The sequence below is a fragment of the Cyprinus carpio genome, chromosome B7 (genome assembly GCF_018340385.1).
Source record: "Cyprinus carpio isolate SPL01 chromosome B7, ASM1834038v1, whole genome shotgun sequence".
Taxonomy (NCBI): Eukaryota; Metazoa; Chordata; class Actinopteri; order Cypriniformes; family Cyprinidae; genus Cyprinus; species Cyprinus carpio.
The window spans coordinates 12,568,917-12,587,920 of record NC_056603.1 but is presented as its reverse complement, the minus strand read 5'-3'; the positions used below and the strand labels follow the sequence as shown (position 1 = coordinate 12,587,920).

General features: G+C 38.2%; 1 protein-coding gene across 1 annotated transcript in view; it reads left to right on the top strand.

Annotated features, from left to right (window-relative positions):
* The window catches only part of LOC109073464 (alpha/beta hydrolase domain-containing protein 17C-like), a 42,696-nt gene that overhangs the window by 6,480 nt on the left and 17,212 nt on the right, over nucleotides 1-19,004 (top strand). The window contains exon 2 of the mRNA XM_042727292.1: nucleotides 14,589-14,768. Within this exon, the coding sequence (XP_042583226.1) occupies nucleotides 14,589-14,768 (180 nt within the window). The remainder of the gene's footprint in view (nucleotides 1-14,588; nucleotides 14,769-19,004) is intronic.

Below are 19,004 nucleotides of genomic sequence, written 5' to 3'. Positions count from 1 at the left end.
ATATTCTTTATAAAAGTTAAGTCAACCACACCCCCTAAAACAGCTCGTTCTAACACGCCCCCACATCTCTACATCACCATGTGGGAAGATTTGCATAACACTGCCCAGATGTTCACGCAAAGAAAGAATGCGTACCTTTTATTCTCATTGTAGTGTTGTTGCTGCCGCCATGTCATATAGACGCCGTGTGTTTGGTTGTGAAAGTGAAACTTTGTTTGGCCTTCTAAAAAAAGACGATATTCGCTTTGTCATGCCTGTAGCTGATCCGTGCTGGTCGCTGAGGAAATACATCAACTTTGCACTGTGGATCGCCAGATCGGCTTTCACCGTGAACGAAGCGGAGTCCAGCCCGGGATCATCAGGTGGTTGCCGCAAGCCCTTCATAGAATCCGCTGGCCATGCTGTTCTCAAGCCGCCCGCCTCTGCTCACTCAAGCCGTCCTCCGCTCACTCTAGGTCTCCAGCCTTCGCTCACTCAAGGCTGCAGTGTGTGACGCTGTTTCGTTGAAAAGGCGAAACTACTTTGTTTGGCCTTCCAAAAGAGGACACGACTAGAAATCATGTCTATATCACGTTTATAATGGATTTATGTTTATGTCTTGTTGCTCCGGCCGGACAGGCCATCACAATATGTTAAGGGGCATAACGTTTCCATCACACGCTTGAGGTATTCGGCCAATCACAACGCACTGGATAGCTTGCCAATCACAGCACACCTCGCTTTTCAGACCGATGAGCCTTTAAAAAAAGATGCGTTTCAGAAGGCGGGGCATAGAGGAGAAACAATGTACAGTATGTGGAAAATGTGTTTTATGAACCTTAAACCGCATAAACACATTTCATTACATACACAAAATGTTCATTTTAACAGCATCATATGACCCCTTTAAATGTCCATTTTAACTTGTATCATTGCTTTGTTTTGCATTTCATGGAGTCCTTAGGCAGTTTTTTATGTATTCTTTGCAGAATTTCTCTAGTTTGCAATAGGACAAATTGCTGCAACTTGGGAGGCTTTCAGTGGAAATGCGACAAATGCCTTTGAGTTATGGCACTTCCACATGTGTGCCCATTTTATTCAGCTTTGCTGCTATTGTAGCCTCAGAGCTTGGGAGGATGAAACAAGACAAAAAAGGTTTTGGAGAAAATGCAACTGCACTAATCTGTCACGTTTACAGCGAGTACATGGTATACTCCCATGTAGTCTGAATACAATTGTATTCTTACTGGGAAAGAACATGGAGACGCAGTAAAAAGATTAGCTAGATGAGAAAAATAGCTAGATTTGCCGTTATTGTTTTTAAATGCTGTCCTTGTGTTAAGGGCACGAAGTTGTCAAACAAGCTTTTCCCAAGGCCATGTGCATACAAAACAAATTTTCCTCTTAATGATTTTATGATGCTCGTATTGAACCGTTTGATCCATTTGGCATGCATAACGTGGGAAAAAAAACACTTGCAGCCCTAAACAGTTTCATATCTACAATTTATATAACTTCAAGGTTCCTGTTTCTGTTGCTTGTTTTAAAACTGCATTCTTTGTCGCACACTGTCTGCATGGCATGCAGTCCTTAGGCAGTTTCTGTTCAAGTATGTCTTATTGCTAAATTTCCCTGTTAGACTGGTGGAAATGTAATCGAAAACCTATGCTCTCACCCGCTCTTGCTTCTCGCCTCTTTAAACGCTGTTTCCCCTTTCACTAGCCTACGTTTGTCCTGCTTTTAAAGGCAGAACTTCCTCAGTAATTACTGTACTGTGTGCACTGGTCCCTCAGTTTGACTCTCTTTAACCTTCCTCTTTGCTGACAGCTCTGCCCTGAAAATGATCTGCATGGCTGATCAATGGTGCACTATTGGACAGCTAGATCTTCACACTTTTCTTGAATTCTGGGATATCTCAGACCCATTTAGCAGTCCATTTTTTAATTCATTTTTTCATCTAAAAAGGCTTATATTTTATTGGGGATAGCAGTAATTACATTTTACATTGAAATCACATCATTTTAGGGGTCATTGCGAACCATTTTTAGCCTACAAATCAGCCACAATGCTAGGATATTGAGTAGGATGTTAATTTGTGGTTGTTAAGGTGTTTTGGGTGGTTACTAACTGCCTCTAGTTTTCTACAATATTCTGGTCTCCAAGTCCTTCCTTTCTTTGCTCACAAGTAGAAACATCATAAGTGTGATCACTTAGAATCCGTCAAACCACATTAATTGGGGTGTCATTCATGTCTGAAGTGTAACATTTAGGATTTCAGACATCTTAGAGTGAGCAATTGTAATCCTGATTCTCGCTTTAAGTTCAGAATTCAAATTTATGTCTAATAAAACAACAATGTTGACCATAGTGCTGTACAAACACAATAAGGAGAAGACAACATTTAAAAGGGATCATATCCATATATCTAAATAAGTAACATAAAAAGAACAATCTTAAGATCTGAAAAGGCATATATGGAACAAGCAACCTTCACACTTATCTTTGATCGAATGCTATCATAAAAAAAAATATTTAGCACTTATAGATCGAGGAGTGAATGATTTAAATTGGTTGACACTTCAAAGTGTTTATTTACTGAAATCGAATCTCTTCCTGTTCATCGCGTGCCGTTTTTCCACCCCTGCCGGTTAATCTCATTTCAGAGCGACATCCGTTTGTGATCCCCATGAGGACTACAGGAGAACAGACAGCCGTTTTTAATTGGGCAACGTTCACAGGAACGATTCACCATGTGAGCTTGAGCCTGAGACTTACATGGTCCATGGCTTCACATCCCACTTTCACATTTTAGATTAAGGATTTTCTCCCTTTGTACACAAGACATGGGCTTCCTACTGGTAAACTGTGTACAGCATAGCAGTAAATCCCAAATGATAAGAGAGGAGCAGCCGGTCACTAGAGCCCTCCAATAAAAATAGCAGTATACTGACAAGAGTGGTTTCAGTGGTGTGATGTACTGAGATTGTTTTGCACCAGCCAGATAGAAAAGAGGGAAAACGTGCTTCTATTAAATTACTTTGAGCTCAAGGCAGCGTCCCACTTGCCGACTCAAAACCACTCAATTTTAGAAGGGGATGTCCTGCCGCCTTCTTTCTGACATCTCGCCCTCATCTGTTAGAGGTCTGTCATGTCCACAGATTCAAAATGAAATGGAGGTGATGGACTAAACGGTTGTCTTGGGTGTTTCTCCCTGGTTCCCAAAGTCAGAGCAGGATTACCAGAGAAACATCTGAAGTGGATTGAATTAGGATGTAGTTTTTGGAGTTGTTTAATACTGTTAAAGCATTGGTCTCAGACTCAATTCCTGGAGGGCCACAGCTCTGCACAGTTTAGCTCCAACCAGCTCCAAATCTGACCTGCTTGGAAGTTTCTAGTGATCCTGAAGACCTTGATTAGCTGAATCAGATGTGTTTGATTAGGGTTGGAGCTAAACATTGCAGAGCTGTGGCCCTCCAGGAATTAAGTTTGAGACCAATGTGATGAAGTGATATTTCACTCAAAAGTGCACATTTGTCATTTAATGTCCTTCACTGAATGTTCTTCGGTCCAAAAGCACCAGCTGACTTTGACTGTATGTATGTTCTGAAGTTGGTGGTGTTTTATTTTTGGTTAAATAAGGTCTGTGGTGAGCACAAGCTCGATGTATTTTCATATTTTATTCTACAACATGTACATCTAATACACTACTTGTGTTTTTGGGAACATTAAACATCATCATGGTGAACAGGTATGTTCCAAAAATTAGAAAGAGGCTTTTACAACCTTGCGTTAACTCTTGGAGTAATTCAAATTATAGTACCTCAAACTTTCCAACGTGAAGATTTTAAAGAGTTGTTAAAAGTGTAGTGGTGGTGACACTGGAGTCATGACACTGTGGTGTACTTTAACTTTTTACTTCAGCCAATTGTATAAAGGCTTCAAAATTCATGGTAGTTGTTTTGTGTGTGTGTGTGTGTTTGTGAAGATTATCTTTTTTTTTTTTACCTTTATTTTTATAGCAATTTATACAATACAGATTGTCAAAGCAGCTTTACATTATTAAACCGGAAAATAGTACAAGAGGGTGATAGTAAACACTCAATTTTTCAGTTAAAGTCAGTTGCTCATTTATTCAGTGATGTCATTTTGAGTCATGCTGCTGTAATCCAGAAACCAATGGAAAAATCCTATTGGGTTTTTATGCAGGGAACCATGGTGATGTGAACTTTTGGGATGCCCCACAAAAATCTTCCCCTCAGCACTCTCTGGGTCTTAGTTAGAAAGCATACATACTTAAAAGTCTTTTAAGTGTAGGCGAACCCCAGAAAACCCCTCGGTATAACAACCACTATTTTCTGAGGGAAACTTTAATACCAGATCCAAGCAGGACAGTAGATTATGAGTTCGTCAGCGTGAGAAACAACTCATTGCTTTCTGCCAAGTCCTCAAGAGCCCACCCATTCTACTTTCAAGCTAGTCAGAAGTTGTTGTGAGTCGGCAGGGCTATTAACTAACGCAGCAGGGAGTAGAGCCGCTGGAGCTGTTAACGCTCACCCGCTGAGACGAGCAGCTGCGTCTCTGTCTGATTCTACTAGTCTGTCAGTGAGGCTTATGACTGAGAAATACTAGTAAGACACAGACGTCAGAGGCATACAGAGACGTGGGTTGAGAGCAGGAAGGGAAGCAAGTGTGTTCTGCAGTGAAGCGTGGACTAATTTTTAACTGCCCTGGGTTTGTTAGACAGACATGGCAACCATAAAATCTGTCTCGTCCTCCTCTGCTTTTCACACATACAGTTTTTACCACAGTTCATCTCTCTCCAGTGATCCTTTTAGATTTGCTTCCTTCTCTTCTTGTAGTCCTTCCCAATTCTGTGAATGTGTTTCTGTCATTGACCGCATGCTAACTACACCTGCAGACTCAGGCAGGTGTCTTTTATATAATGTAGTCTGGATCCTGTCTTAACACTCTTGAGTACCTGAGGTCAGGAAAACCTACAGCTTGGATTCGATTCAGGTCTGATGGGCCTCTGGTGTCAGCTGCAGGTTTTTTTAAACTGTGACTCATTGTTCCCAACAGAACTTGTCTTGCAAAATATTCAAAGAATCACACCGATGGGCAAATATATTTTTGTATTTCTGCTGTTTGTGTGTCACAACTTGTTTTGATGTATTTAATTAACCAAGATTAATTTTGCAATTCCAGAAGTTTCAGGGACTTTATGTTCTTTAGTAAAATGGTGGTTGCTCTTTTTGATGTTCCACTTTTGACATGGTTGATTATAACCAGTGCTGGGTAGATTACTTACAAATTGTAGTTTGTTACTGATTACAGAGTTAGTAATGTAAGCTAGGGTACTCATAAGTTTATTTTGACTACTTTTTAGATTTTTTTTTTTTACCCAACCTGTTTTAAAGTCTCCAATAAAAATACCATATTGAAATGAAATTAAAAAAAAAGCAAAGAGAAAGGAAATATATTCCATAATTTGATGTCAACATCATAAAGTGCATTAAAAATTGCATTACACCAGGGTTTCCCTAACCGGGGTTAATGTACGAGCTACAGTGGATTCGTAAATTGATAAAAATCTAATAAATCAGTCATAAAAATGTAAAATAAAAAAATATGTTGAAACAAAAACGATCCAAATAAACCACTTGAATGCTAAAAAAATAAATATTTGTTTACCTGCATGTCAGTGTGTCCATTAACCGACATCAGGGAGTTTTGATCATTCAAATGTCTTATTAAATTATTAAAATATGAACTTTCTCAGGGACATTTCAAGTGAATATTTCTTGTTAAAAGGGGTTTGGCTCACAAAAAACGTGTTTCACCGCTATAAATAACCATGTTTAGTAACTTTCATAATTGGGTTTCATACATAGTCTAATTTCTTGAGGGGTGATTTTTTTTTCCCCCAAATTCAGAAGCATGGACTACAAATATATTTAGTTGACATTTACATGGCCAGTATATATTGTGAATATAGTCAAAGCTAAATGGTGTGACACACTAAGTTTTTTGGAGAGGAATCCAGTGATTTACTGCCATTTTATGAATAATATATAATCATGTAATCCATAGGAAAGTAACTGTAATCTGATTATGAGCATTTTAAAATGTAATATAATCCACTTACGAGTACTAATTACAATAATCCATTTAGGAGTACATATTACATTGTCAGTTACTACCCAGCACTGATAACTAACTCATTAACTAACTGATTACCACAAACTAACTTACCAAGTCTCATTAGAGTGTTAATAGACTGTTAGGTCAGGGTTAGAAAACATTGACATACTTGCGTAGTTGCTCGTAGTCAGTAGAACGTCTGTTAGTGCACCATAAAAATAAAGAGTTTGTTGATATTAAGCAGACAGTCTATTATTACTGATGGCTGTTGTTAATGTCATGTGGTTGCAAAGTTACTTATAGTCAATTGAATGTCTAAATAAAGTGTGATGCCATAACAATTGTTACTAAGAGGGTTAATAATTTATATGCTTTGAAGTCATCCTACCTCCCTTTGGAAGCTTGTTGAAGACACCTAGCAGGCTACTGAAAATGATCTTATTCACTTCATTTGTCTCTGGTCTAATTTGGCACCATTCAATTTATTTTTAATCAAAATGTAATTTGTTTCTTCTCTTGAAATTGTTTCCTTTTAGGCTTTCCTAAATGCCAAGCACTTTTCTTTTTCAACTTCTATTCTACCACCATTCTGGTAAATAACTCCCACTTTTCCCAATACAGTCAATTCCCAATTAAAGGGTTCATATGATGCGATTTCAAATTGTCCTTTCTCTGTGGAATGTTACAAGCTCTTGGTGAATAAAGAAGATCTGTAAAGTTGCAAAGATTAAAGTCTCAAATCCAAAGAGATATTCTTTATAAAAGTTAGGACTCGTCCACGCCCCCCCGAAATGGCTCGTTCTAACTCACACCCTTATATCTACGTCAGTATGTGGGAAGATTTGCATAACGCCACCCAGATGTTCACGCAAAGAAAGAAGGTGTACCTTTTATTCTCGTTGTAGTATTGTTGTTGCTGCCCGTGCAGGTCGCTGAGGAAATGCATCAACTTTGCACTGTGGATCGCAGAATGGGCTTTCACTTTGGACGAAGCCGAGTCCAGCCCGGGGTCGCACAAGGTACGCTCCTTCATAGAATCCGCCTCAAGCCGTCTGCCTCTGCTCATTCAAGCCAGCCGCGGCTCACTCTAGACTGCGGCTCACTCTAGACCTCCGGCCTCTGCTCACTCAAGGCCACGGTGTGTGATGCTGTTTCGTTGAGAAAGGAAACTACTTTGTTGTTGCCTTCCAAAAGAAGGCACGACTAGAAATCATGTTTATATCACATTTATAATGGATTTGTTTGTCTCGTCTGTCCGGCCGGACAAGGCATCACAATATGTTAAGAGGCGTAACATTTCCGTCACACGCTTGAGGCATTCGGACAATCACAGCGCGCTGGATAGCTGGCCAATCACAGCACACCTCTCTTTTCAGAACGATGAGCTTTGTAAAAATCGATGTGTTTCAGAAGGCAGGGCATAGAGGAGAAACAATAATGTACAGTTTGTGGAAAATGTTTTTTTTTTTACCTTAAACTGCATAAACACATTTCATTACACCAAATACACAAAATAATGTTCTTTTTAGCAACGTCATATTACCCCTTTTATAATATCAAAATATCACCCAATCAGTCATTGTATTTGTCAGATTTTTTTAAGAAATAAAATGGAGCTAGTGTTTGTTCCACTTGAACTGAACTGATGGACATTGTTTGCAGGATGATTTGCACCATTCAGTGATAAATCACAGTGGTAAAATCTTTCTTCAGATTTTTCAAATGCATTTGTGGTTTAAAACTTAAAGAGATGGTCCATCCAAAAATGAAAACTGTCATTCTGTGGAGTACAAAAGAAGATATTTTGAAGGATGTCTGTGTTCAAACAGTGTTGGATACCATTGGGTTTTATTCTATAGGCCCAAACCAGATTCTTTTAAATATCTTAGTAGAAACAAACTTGTGCAGGTTTGGAACAGCATGAGGGAGAGTAAATGGATAACAGATTTTGCATATTTGGGTAAACTATCCCACTTTTTAAAAAGGAGATGCTTTAACCAGGAAGACTAAATCAAATTTGCTAGAGTATTTGCATTTTATTATATCCGTGTGGTGTTTGACTTCTGCATTGAGAGAAGTAATCTCATGAACCTGAGGTAATCTGGTGTTGGCAGGTCGCTCTTGAATGTATAGGAAAGCAGTAAAAGAATTTTAAAGTGCTTAAGGAGCTCATTTCCATGCAGTAAATTAAACCTTTCCATAACGTTTACATGTGGAGTCTCTCTTTAAAGAGGCACGTGAGGTTAGAGGACATCCTCTTAAAACAGCCGTTTCTTTCTTTCGGCACAGACAGGTGAAACATGCATGCCACGCTGTGTAACCAGGCATTTTCACTGGACTTTTATGCAGATGTGTTCGCTTTCTTTAGCTTACAGAATAACTTGCTCTGATGATTTAGAACAGAGAGACTTTGGGGTCAATTGTGGGATTGAGGTTTTTTGAGGATTATTTTGTATTTACAAGTAAGTGGCGTGCTGGATAGACTGAAACTCATGTCAGGTTTATTGTTTTGCTACTTAGTATTCAGTAGTTCTGTTCTAAAACCAAATGAGCTGCTCTGCTGCCTACGTAGGATGCATCCTTGGAATTGATTTGGAATGCTGTAGTAGACGACGACTGTCATGTCTCACTTGTGAACTGTGAATTCAATTGTAGACTTGACACCAATAGAGTAGAATTTGGAATTAACATCAATTAGTTTTCAATATTTAATCAGTATTTTTAGAATTGAATATCTATGTTCATCGCTCTCAATTTATCCTTGTTGCACTGCATTATAGCTGGCTTGTAATGCATTACTGGATTGTCGCCTGTGACGTTTTAAAATTCTGCGTAGCTCACTTGGATTTGGAGCTGATCCAGTATCATGCATGATGTGAATAAAGTCTTAAAATGGTGTCTGCTCTGTTCGGTAGGGGCTAAACAAATGGCCCTGAATTTTAACCTTGCTAGTGTTGAGCTGCTTTGGATTCTTCTCGCAGTGCACCGGACCTAAAAAGTGTTTGTCTGTGCGAGGACAGTTAATGAATTGGCTGAAAATTAGTTATGGATAAAGCTCAAGTTATTATCAGCAATGCCGGCTAATTAAAATGCCCTTTTCACCCACGGCCAGGGATACTGAACCACATCCGTGTGACATTCAGATATTGCGGAGAAAAAATGGCATGTGGGTGAAGATGCATGAAGTCTTCTAATCCTGCACAGCTGGGAAGCCATGTTAAGGAGGATTTCAGCAAATTAACAACAAGTTGTTAACTTTTCGGTTTTGTTGTTGTTTGTACTCTTGGTCAGTGCACATTCTGAACATTTTATACCGCTTTTTTTTTTTTCTTTTTTTTTTTTCTATTTTTAAGATGAAGGAAGAATGTGACAAAGGTCATGAGGTCAATGTTTACTGTGTCGGTCAAGTGCAGGGAAGTTCATAAAGTTTGAACTTCAGCTGACTCTGGTCCCCTTATGCCTCAAGTCCTTGTTTGGATGCTTAAGCTGATTCTTGCAAACAAAACAATAAGGGTTGCATCGTTTTAAGTTTTAACATTAAAACTTTTAAAGGTACTGTAAGCTTTTTTTAATGGAATAGATACAATCTCATGAATCATTGCAAATAACTGAAACACTGTTGATTTAAAAATGTTGATTGCATTAATAGAAATATTGCAAAATATTTTTATATGATATGATTTACTTGCATAGATTCTCTGAAAGGTGGCGATTTCTTTGCAGAATCATTTGTAATGTAGGTAGTTTTTCCACTAGGCTGGTAAATTATGGGTCCGTCTTTAATGGTTTACAAGTTATTGTTAAAAATCTATTTCCAATAGAGAAAAAGAATGGGACTTTTATTTCCAGAACCAACTATTTCACGCTATTTTGTCTGGTGCAAGATACAGAACAGCTGACGCTGCTTACAGTATGTTCAGTGTTGCAGATTTGCACATGTGACTCAGTGGGTTTCTAGTATTAAGCACTTTGCTTGTTCACCTAAACCATTTCTGACAGTCCATTCTCGTCAAGGGCCCTCTAAAAAAGTAACAGTGCAACTTCTGAATAGCCGTCAATAAGGTTTGTGCATTCTATAGGATAACATGAGACTCCTCCTGCAAGTAAACAGCGCTGCTACTCTGTTAAACACAGCAAGCCTTATTTTCAGGGTAAACCTTTTAGGTTGGCAACAGCATGCGATTTCAGCCTGAAATCCATCTGTAAATGTTTGCTTTGGCGGAAGGATGGTTTCACGAAATGTGTGTGTGCGCCGATCGTCCTGTGCAGGATGACAGAGCTCCTCTTATTTTTCCCCAGATTAACATATGCACACAAAAACTCGCATCTTTCCCAGTCTCAGGTTCTCATATTGTTTCAGCTCAGGAAAACACGGCGAATGGCTCGTGAGCATAGCTGTTTGTGCCGCTTCGGCTATAAACACAGAAATGTGTATTCGTTCCAGTTGTTCCATGGAATCGGACCCGCTGCTTGTTTGGACAAGCCATTTCTCATTGCCTTAATTCAGGCTAAAGAAACACAGCATTTTCATTGACTTGTGTGTTTTCAGCATGCTTGTGTTTTCAGTAGTTTTCCACGTTGGAAAAATGGGGATGCTTGTGCTAGACGCAGCATGTTTGTCCTGGCTTGGAGAGTTTTCCCTCATTCAGAGCTTGATTTCGGATCGATCTCTGAAGGTTTCTCAGTATGTGGAAATGGATTTGTTTTGGCAGATCCTCGAGGTATTATCACACCTTTGTTCTCGCTATCTCACCATCAACACTTGGATTTTTCCTGAAATGATATTTGATATCAGATAAGAATAATTAATTTCCCTGCATGTTGAATCAAACGGTTTTTCTCCTTCCAGAAAATAACCTCGCAGCACATGAGTGACAGAAAGAAATATTGAGGCTTGAAAAGAGTCTCTGATTGGTTTGTTTTGGCCTGGTTGGCCTCGGCCTGATATCCAGCTAACGTCTTTCTCCAAGTGTTTTATCTGGGCCTTCAGAAAAATGACATTTCCTCTTTCCGTGATGTAGTCGTTGTATAACCTTGCATTTTGGTTGAATTACTGATGGTTGTTTGAGTTTTTCCAGCTTGACATTCTGCTGTGGAGTTTTGTGGTATTGTGGTGTTTTTCTCTAAACATAACAGCATGCACTTTTCACCAGAAAGTTCAACTTCTGTCCTCCGTTCACACAATATCTTGAATATCTTGGTGGTCTTCTGCAAGTTGTGAGATGGACAGCAGTATGTTGTTTTTGTCTTCTGTAACCTCCTATGAGTAACTTCCTTTGCAGTGCTTTTCTTGGATCTTGGTGGATCGGTGAATTATCAAGGTACAGGATCCTGCAGATCCTTTGAGGGATTGTCTCTGATCCTCAAACAGCTTTGTAAATGAAGAGTATGACTGGAAGATCCTATGTGGGACACCAGTCTCAGCTGTCATCTTCTCTGAAGACTCCATGACATGCCCTTGCACTGATCTTTGTAGGACACTTACTCCTAGGGAGTCGAAAGTGTTGATTTTTTTTGTTTTTCTTTTTTTTCTTTTTTTTCTTCTGCACTTAGAGTTCAGTTGTGAGTTCTTATAGTTCTAATCAGAAAGGTTTTCTGTCCATCCGTTTTTTTTTTTTTTTTTTTTTTTTTTTTTTTTGTTTTTTTAAATGTCTTTTGGTCAGCAATCTATTAGTGCTTTTGATCTACTTAAATTACTTTTCATCAATTGATTATTCAGTTAGAGTTTCACAATACTGTTGAGCCATTGGTTAAAGGTACACTTGATTAAATAAATAACTAAATAAATAAATAAATAAATTATATATATATATATATATATATATATATATATATATATATATATATATATATATATATATATATATATATATATATATAATATATATATAGCTTTCAAATATATATATAGCTTTCAAATATCACCCCATCCCCCACACATTTTTGTGCATCATGTTTTGTATAAAACTTTTTTAGAAGAAATCATTTTCTTTGTATAATCTTTAATTGTATACAAAAATAATATATTATATTTTTGCAGGTATATTGTTCCTTTATGACTATTGTTAAATATAACAACAATAAAATAGTCATAATAATAGAAACTGCATACAGTTATAATTTTTTTGTTATACATTGTACATTATATTCTTAGTTAACATTAACTAACAATATTAGTTAACATTTAACAATTAAACGTTCTTTTAAAGCATTAATTAATCACAGTTAATTTCAGCATGTACTAATACATTTTTAAAATCAAAATATCTTTGAGTATTTAGTGTCCCTAACATGAACTAACAATAAACAGGTATATTTTTGTTTAACTTAAACAATTTTTCGTAAATACTGTAACAAATGTATTATTCATTGTTAATGCACAATAATAATAATACTAATAATAATAATAATAATAATAATAATTGTCTTATGTACAAAATTATATGCAAAAAGTTTTAATTTATTATTATTATTATTATTATTATTATTATTATTATTATTATTATTAATTATATAGGTAAATTGTTCCCTCATGGCTATTGATGATGATGATGGTTAAATTAATAATAGTAATAATTTATTATTAGTAGTAAAAGTAATATTTCATTTATTCATTTTCATTGCATTTATTTTTTCATCTTTTTTTTTTTTTTTTTTTTTTACTGTTTAGTTGGACTTACGGGACCATTTTATGACAACTGAATTAATTTGAATAAGGTTTCAGAATTGAAACCTTTCATGTAAAAAAAAAAAAAAATCCAGTTTATTCAAAACGGTTCACAAACAGATTTTTCCAACTTTAAGCTGCCTTTCTATGTGGATAGTTATTGATGGAGATGAATTACCTCAGTGATGTATTTTCACTCTCATCTCATCTCTAGAAACTTATAATAATAATATATAATAATAAACTTTATTTTTTATAGCGCCTTTAAAAGTTACATCTCAAAGCGCTTTACCAAGGCATACAGAAAAAAAAATTAATAAATCAATAAAAAACAAATAAAAATACATTGAGATTGACCATCAGAGAAACACATCACATATATGCTAACCGGAAAAAATACTTTTTAAGAGAACATTTAAAAATACTAAGGGATTCAGCTTGTCTAATTTCAGTAGGAAGAGAGTTCCAGAGTTTAGGTGCCACAGAAGAGAAGGCCCAGTCACCCAAAGAGCGTAAACGAGTTACAGGAATAATTAAAAAGCCAGAATCCGATGAACGAAGATTACGCATTGGGGTGTAGACAGTTAAAAGTTCAGTCAGATATTCTGGAGCAAAACCATGCAGGGCCTTGTAGGTAAGCATAAGAATTTTAAAATCAACGCGAAACCTGACCGGAAGCCACTGCAAGGACTCCAAGACTGGAGAGATGTGCTCACTTGTCCTGGAACTTGTCAGGACTCTGGCAGCTGCGTTTTGAACATACTGCAATCTGCCTAAAGTAGATTTCGAGACCCCCGCGAGCAAAGCATTACAGTAGTGTATTCGAGAAAAGACAAACGTATTGATCAGTTTTTCCAGCCACTGAAAAAGACAACATGAGACGCAGTCTTGCAATGTTTCTAAGGTGAAAAAATGATACTTTAACCATGTTCTGAACATGAGGATCAAAAGTTAAAAAACTTGATTTCCAAGCCTGAATTTCTGAAATTCACAGTGTCTATCAGTCACATGGGTGGTGGTTTATTTACAAGCGCGTTCTCAGCCTCCTCTTTTCACCCTGTAATATCTGTCTGTGTGGGAGACAGCGATGGAGGCCTCATGTTCCGTTACCTGATAAAATCTCGCCAAAGCTAGTCGAGTTCAGGGATTGTGTAGCCAGCACTTTGGACTGCTGCGTGTGCATTCAAGACTTCCATCTCACAGCTGCTTTGTTTCTCTACCTCGTCTCACATGGCCCTGGGCAAGCCTACGTTGAAAACCTGAAAAAGCCTGATCTGAGGTCGGACTTCAAACACGTTTGCTTTCTGTCGGTGACCAGGTGCCAGTCCCGACTGCAAAGCTGCCTGGGAAAGTCAGAGAACAAAAACCTGAAGAGCATAGCAGTGCATTTTCCCCTTTCTTTCTCCATCTACGCCTTGACCTCTCGCTTGCCCCCTCTGGTATTTCCTTTGAGCGCATCTTAAAGTGCCAAATAAAGCTTCAGTCTTGTGTTCATTAGCTCAGGGACTCGCTTAGTTCTTTTGAAGCCTGCGAGTTTATATCTGCATTTCATGTCTCTATTTTTAATGGTTTCTCTTCTGTTCTTGACCTAACATAATACACCTTGATGGAAATGCTTTCTGCCACAAATTGTAATGTTGCTATAGATACAAATGCAATTCAAAGTAAACATCACAAGCTGCTTGCGTTGTGATGTAATCTCACCCACACAGATGAGAGGATGCCAGATTTGTACCACGCTTGAAGTGTTGATATGATTTGCAGCTGTTTTTAATTTCTTCTCTCCCTTTTCCTTCTGAAGGTATGGAGTGACTCCGGAAAACATCATCTTGTACGGTCAGAGCATAGGGACGGTGCCGACGGTGGACCTGGCGTCCCGGTACGAGTGTGCGGCAGTGATCCTCCACTCTCCCCTCATGTCCGGCTTGCGTGTGGCCTTTCCCGACACCCGCAAAACCTACTGCTTCGATGCCTTCCCAAGGTAAGATCCAAACATCTGTGGACCAGAATGCATATGAAAATTATGTTTCATGGTATTTTAAGTAACCCAAAAAAACCAAAACGTTTGGGCAAAATCTTTTTTTTTTTTTTTTCCTGTTCTTTTGAGAAATTAATACTGTAATTCAGTAGGGATGCATTAAATTGAACAGAATTGACAATGAAGACATTTTGGATAATGCTTTAAATAGTCCATGTATTAGTTAATGTAGTTAGATACATTGGTTAGCACAAACTACCATTACAACATAATGTTATTTCAAAATAGGGTGACCATATGCGCCGTTCATACGGGACACGTCCCGGCTAGGATTTTAATATTGCCTAAAATATCCACGTTTTGGCTGTTTGCAGGTTGATCGTTGTGCGACATTCATGAGAGCTAGAGAGCAGAGCAGACGGCTCCTTATGCTTTCGGATCGCTCTCTACTATGCTGTCTTTTTTTTTTTTTGAGCCGCGCCGCTTCAAGTCAAACGAACGAACAAACACGTGCGCATATTTGCATGCTTTGATTGTTCCCTGTAGTTCTCGCCTTCTCACGCGCAGCCCCACGATTGGTCGATTATGTATAATACCTGCATGTTATTGGTCAAACTGCTTTGGATGTTTTAGGCAATATTAAAATCCTGGCCGGGACGTGTCCCGTATGAACGGCGCATATGGTCACCCTATTTCAAAATGTTCTAATACATGATTAAACTAAAGTTAACAAATTAATGAATGTTTTGCTCACTTTTTCTTAATGTTAGATAATGTTAACTGACATTTAACTAATGGGATTGAATTAACTAGTGCTATCAACTTTTAATGTTGTAAAAGATGAAATAGTTGCTTTTGACTGAAACTGAAAAACATACATGTTAACAGATGTATTATGTATAAAGCAGCACAGGTGTTTTCAACATAATCAGAAATGTTTCTTTCTGCAGCAAATCATCATATTAGAAAGATTTCTGAGGGGTCATGTGACACTGGAGTAATAATGCTGACAGTACAACTTGTAATAAATTATATTTTAAAATATATTCAAATAGAAACCAGATATTGAAATTGTAATATTATTTTAGAATCTGTTACTGATTTTACTTGATCAAAAATGTAGCCTTGCTGAGCATAAGCAACTTTGAAAAACTAAAATGCTGACCTTAAACATTTGACCGATAGTGTGTATGATCTCAATTTTTATGTGTCGTTGTTTTCCAGTTTTGAGTGCAAAATGCTTTAAATGATCCATGAATGGGCTTCGGGTGGTTTGTTGGCATGTAGCATCAAACCAGTAACAGCCTGAAGCTGCGCACAGTTCACCGCAGTATCCACACAGATGCTAGCAGGAACATCAGGAAGCTCAGAATGGCCTCATCACTCATACAACAGGGATCTGAACGAGTCAAGAGTTAAAACCAAGAGAGTTGACACAGAGACCCACAGTTACATCCTGTAAAACTCATCCAGCCTTCATGCTTTGTTCCCCTACCTCCTCTTTTCCATTTGTACAGTTTATTTCCGCTTCTACACTATTTCTGAGTTTTTGTAAAGTGGGAAGTGACTTGCGTTTCACCATGCTGAGCTTGAAAGTGCTAAAATTGAGCCATTTGCCTTCCTTTCAGCAGTTCAGGCGATAACTTTCAAGTGTCTCACTGCTGTAGCCATTTGGGGTTTTATTTTTTTCCTCAAAGTGAAAGTTTTTGCATGTTTGTTAATTGCCAATATGCAAACTGTTACCGTTTTCATCTAATTATGCAACCTAGATGGTGTATATACTGTAGAAATGTTACGGTGGAGGTTCTGATATGCTATTTATACTGCAGTATCTCTATATCCATTTGGCTATTTGTGAACATTAGTCCATAGTTAATATAACCCGTTTTAAATGCATTTTTAGATTTTGTGGTGTAACTAATCCGTGTTACGGATACGTGGTGTTGTCAGTCAGTGCAATTGCAGCCAGCTGGCAGAGGTTTGGGTACAAGACCCCAAACTCCTCATATTTAGAGGTCAGCTCCATAATGATCTGTTGCTGTGTCTTGTCGTGAAATCATATGGCAAGCATAGGGTTACAAGGTAAGCAGATGTGCTAGCAGTTTTTAATTTTGTGCACCCACTGATGTCAGCCTAGATCTCAATGTCTCATCAGGAGTGCACCAGAGATGACATGTTGTCTGAATGACATCCACTCCTTCAAAACAGTGCTGGCATCAACAAAGGAATGTCCCTGCCAGGATCCTCAGGTGAGCGTGAGCTGCTTCGTGGTCAGTTGATCTTACTGCCCGTGGCCCCAAGACACTGAAAGCAGCAAAGGCCTCCAGGTCAGGGAACCTCACCTCAAGCTGACTTATCAGATCATCTAAGTAGGGGTCCACTGCCTGATTAAAAACATGAATGAATGTATTAACGAATAAAGGAAAAGGGATCAAAGACCTGTTTGAAATTATTACATTCTCATTCTTACCGCCAAACGAAACCTCCTCCAGAATTTCTGCCTGTCTCCACCTTTTCTTTGGTTCCTCCTGTCCTTCTCCTGCTCAGTGGAAATGGCGAAAGGACCCAAGCTGGTTGGGTCATCCAAATTCCAGCTTTGACAAGCATGAGCCTGCAGGTTGCTGATCAACAGCATTCTTGAATTGCTGTGATCAAGGACATTGTGACAGTAACCTAAAATATTTCAAATTATGTTCAGTCAAAGGTGTTCTCTCACTTGCTTTAGCTTTCAAAATATTTGCTATTGCCAACTGTTGAATCAATAGCTTTGGTCAATGGAATTTACCTGCTCCTTGGTGGCCAGGAAGTTCACATCTTCCTTTTGGAAGATCTTGGAGAGACGAGCCAGGTGTGGAAGAACATCTGCCTGCAGGTGAAGAGCAGGTATGAAGTGGTTTGTGGCAAGGAAGGAATACAGTCCTTTAGCTGTAGGACATTTCCTGACTTCTGCCTCCTCAGCCAATACTGCCAGTACTGCGCTAATGTTTCTCCGCAGAATCAGTATGGCTTGGTGTTGCGAAAGCCACCTAGTATCCTTCACCTGCTAGACAATAAAGAAGAGAAAGCAAAGTGCGCACTAAGCTGTTTTGCCACTCCGTTTCTTCGTCCTATAATTTAATTTTTTTTTTTTTAATTAAGAGTTGCTTAAAAACAATCATTTTTATTATTTAACAGAATCTAAATGAAGGGTTAGGCGAATAAGACTTTTCAGGGATTAATACAGTACAATGAGGATTTCTTGGCTACCTGTCATTACAGCTGCACTGTCAGTCCCTAAACCAAAGATGAGATGAGTAGGGATCTCCTTCTTTGTCACAACCTCCATAACAGAAGCTACTATGGTGTCTGCTTTCCCATTCGCAGTGGGGACCAAAGCAAGGAAGTGGCAGTAGAGCTTGTCCTCTCTGTCCAAGTAACTTCAAAATCAAGATTAACATCCATAAGCATTCATTATTTAGTTTGATTATTTATCCATAAACAGATGCTGCTAAATTACACGATTGCATACCTGAGATGGATGTCAAGCTGTTTAAGTACAGACACATCAGTACTTTCATCCAGCTCAAGTCCCACTGCTTGGGAAGCCTGAATCTCCTGCAGGGTAGGTTTCTCAATGACTGCTTCCAGAATTCCCAGCATGTCATCATTGATCCTGTGAGACCTGTAACTGGTGCTCTGACCAACCTGAAAAGGATCCTAACATTTGGATTTCAGTTATTACAAAGTAATATAGCCACAATTAAAAATTTTAATAGGCATTAACACATTTTATTATTTATTCAAATTCACAATTGCATTTTATCATGACAGAATTTAACCATAAATGACTAACTTGAGGCATAGACATGCAAATTATTTGGCATGTGCTGTTAAAATCTATAATTCTAACCTTCAGCTTTTCAAAATAAACACAGCCAATCAGCTGGGCCAGGTCCAGCAAAGCGGTGTAGTTTGTGTGATGGGCAATTTTGTGTTTAACCAGCCAGTATAGACATTTAAAAAACCCAATCACAGCCTCATGTTCTAGGACAATGATTGGTTCAACGGCGGCAGTGACCATGTTGCCCAGGGCCGTAGTTGGGGCTTGCGGGGCCCCAGTGCAGGTTGTACCAGTGGGCCTGTTTGAAATGGTTTAATTTGTATGTTTGTCTATTTATTTATTTATTTGTGCTATTTATACAATGTTTTTTCAAGTTTGTAGGTGTCCAGGTACAGAAACGGAATAATCAAATGTAAAAT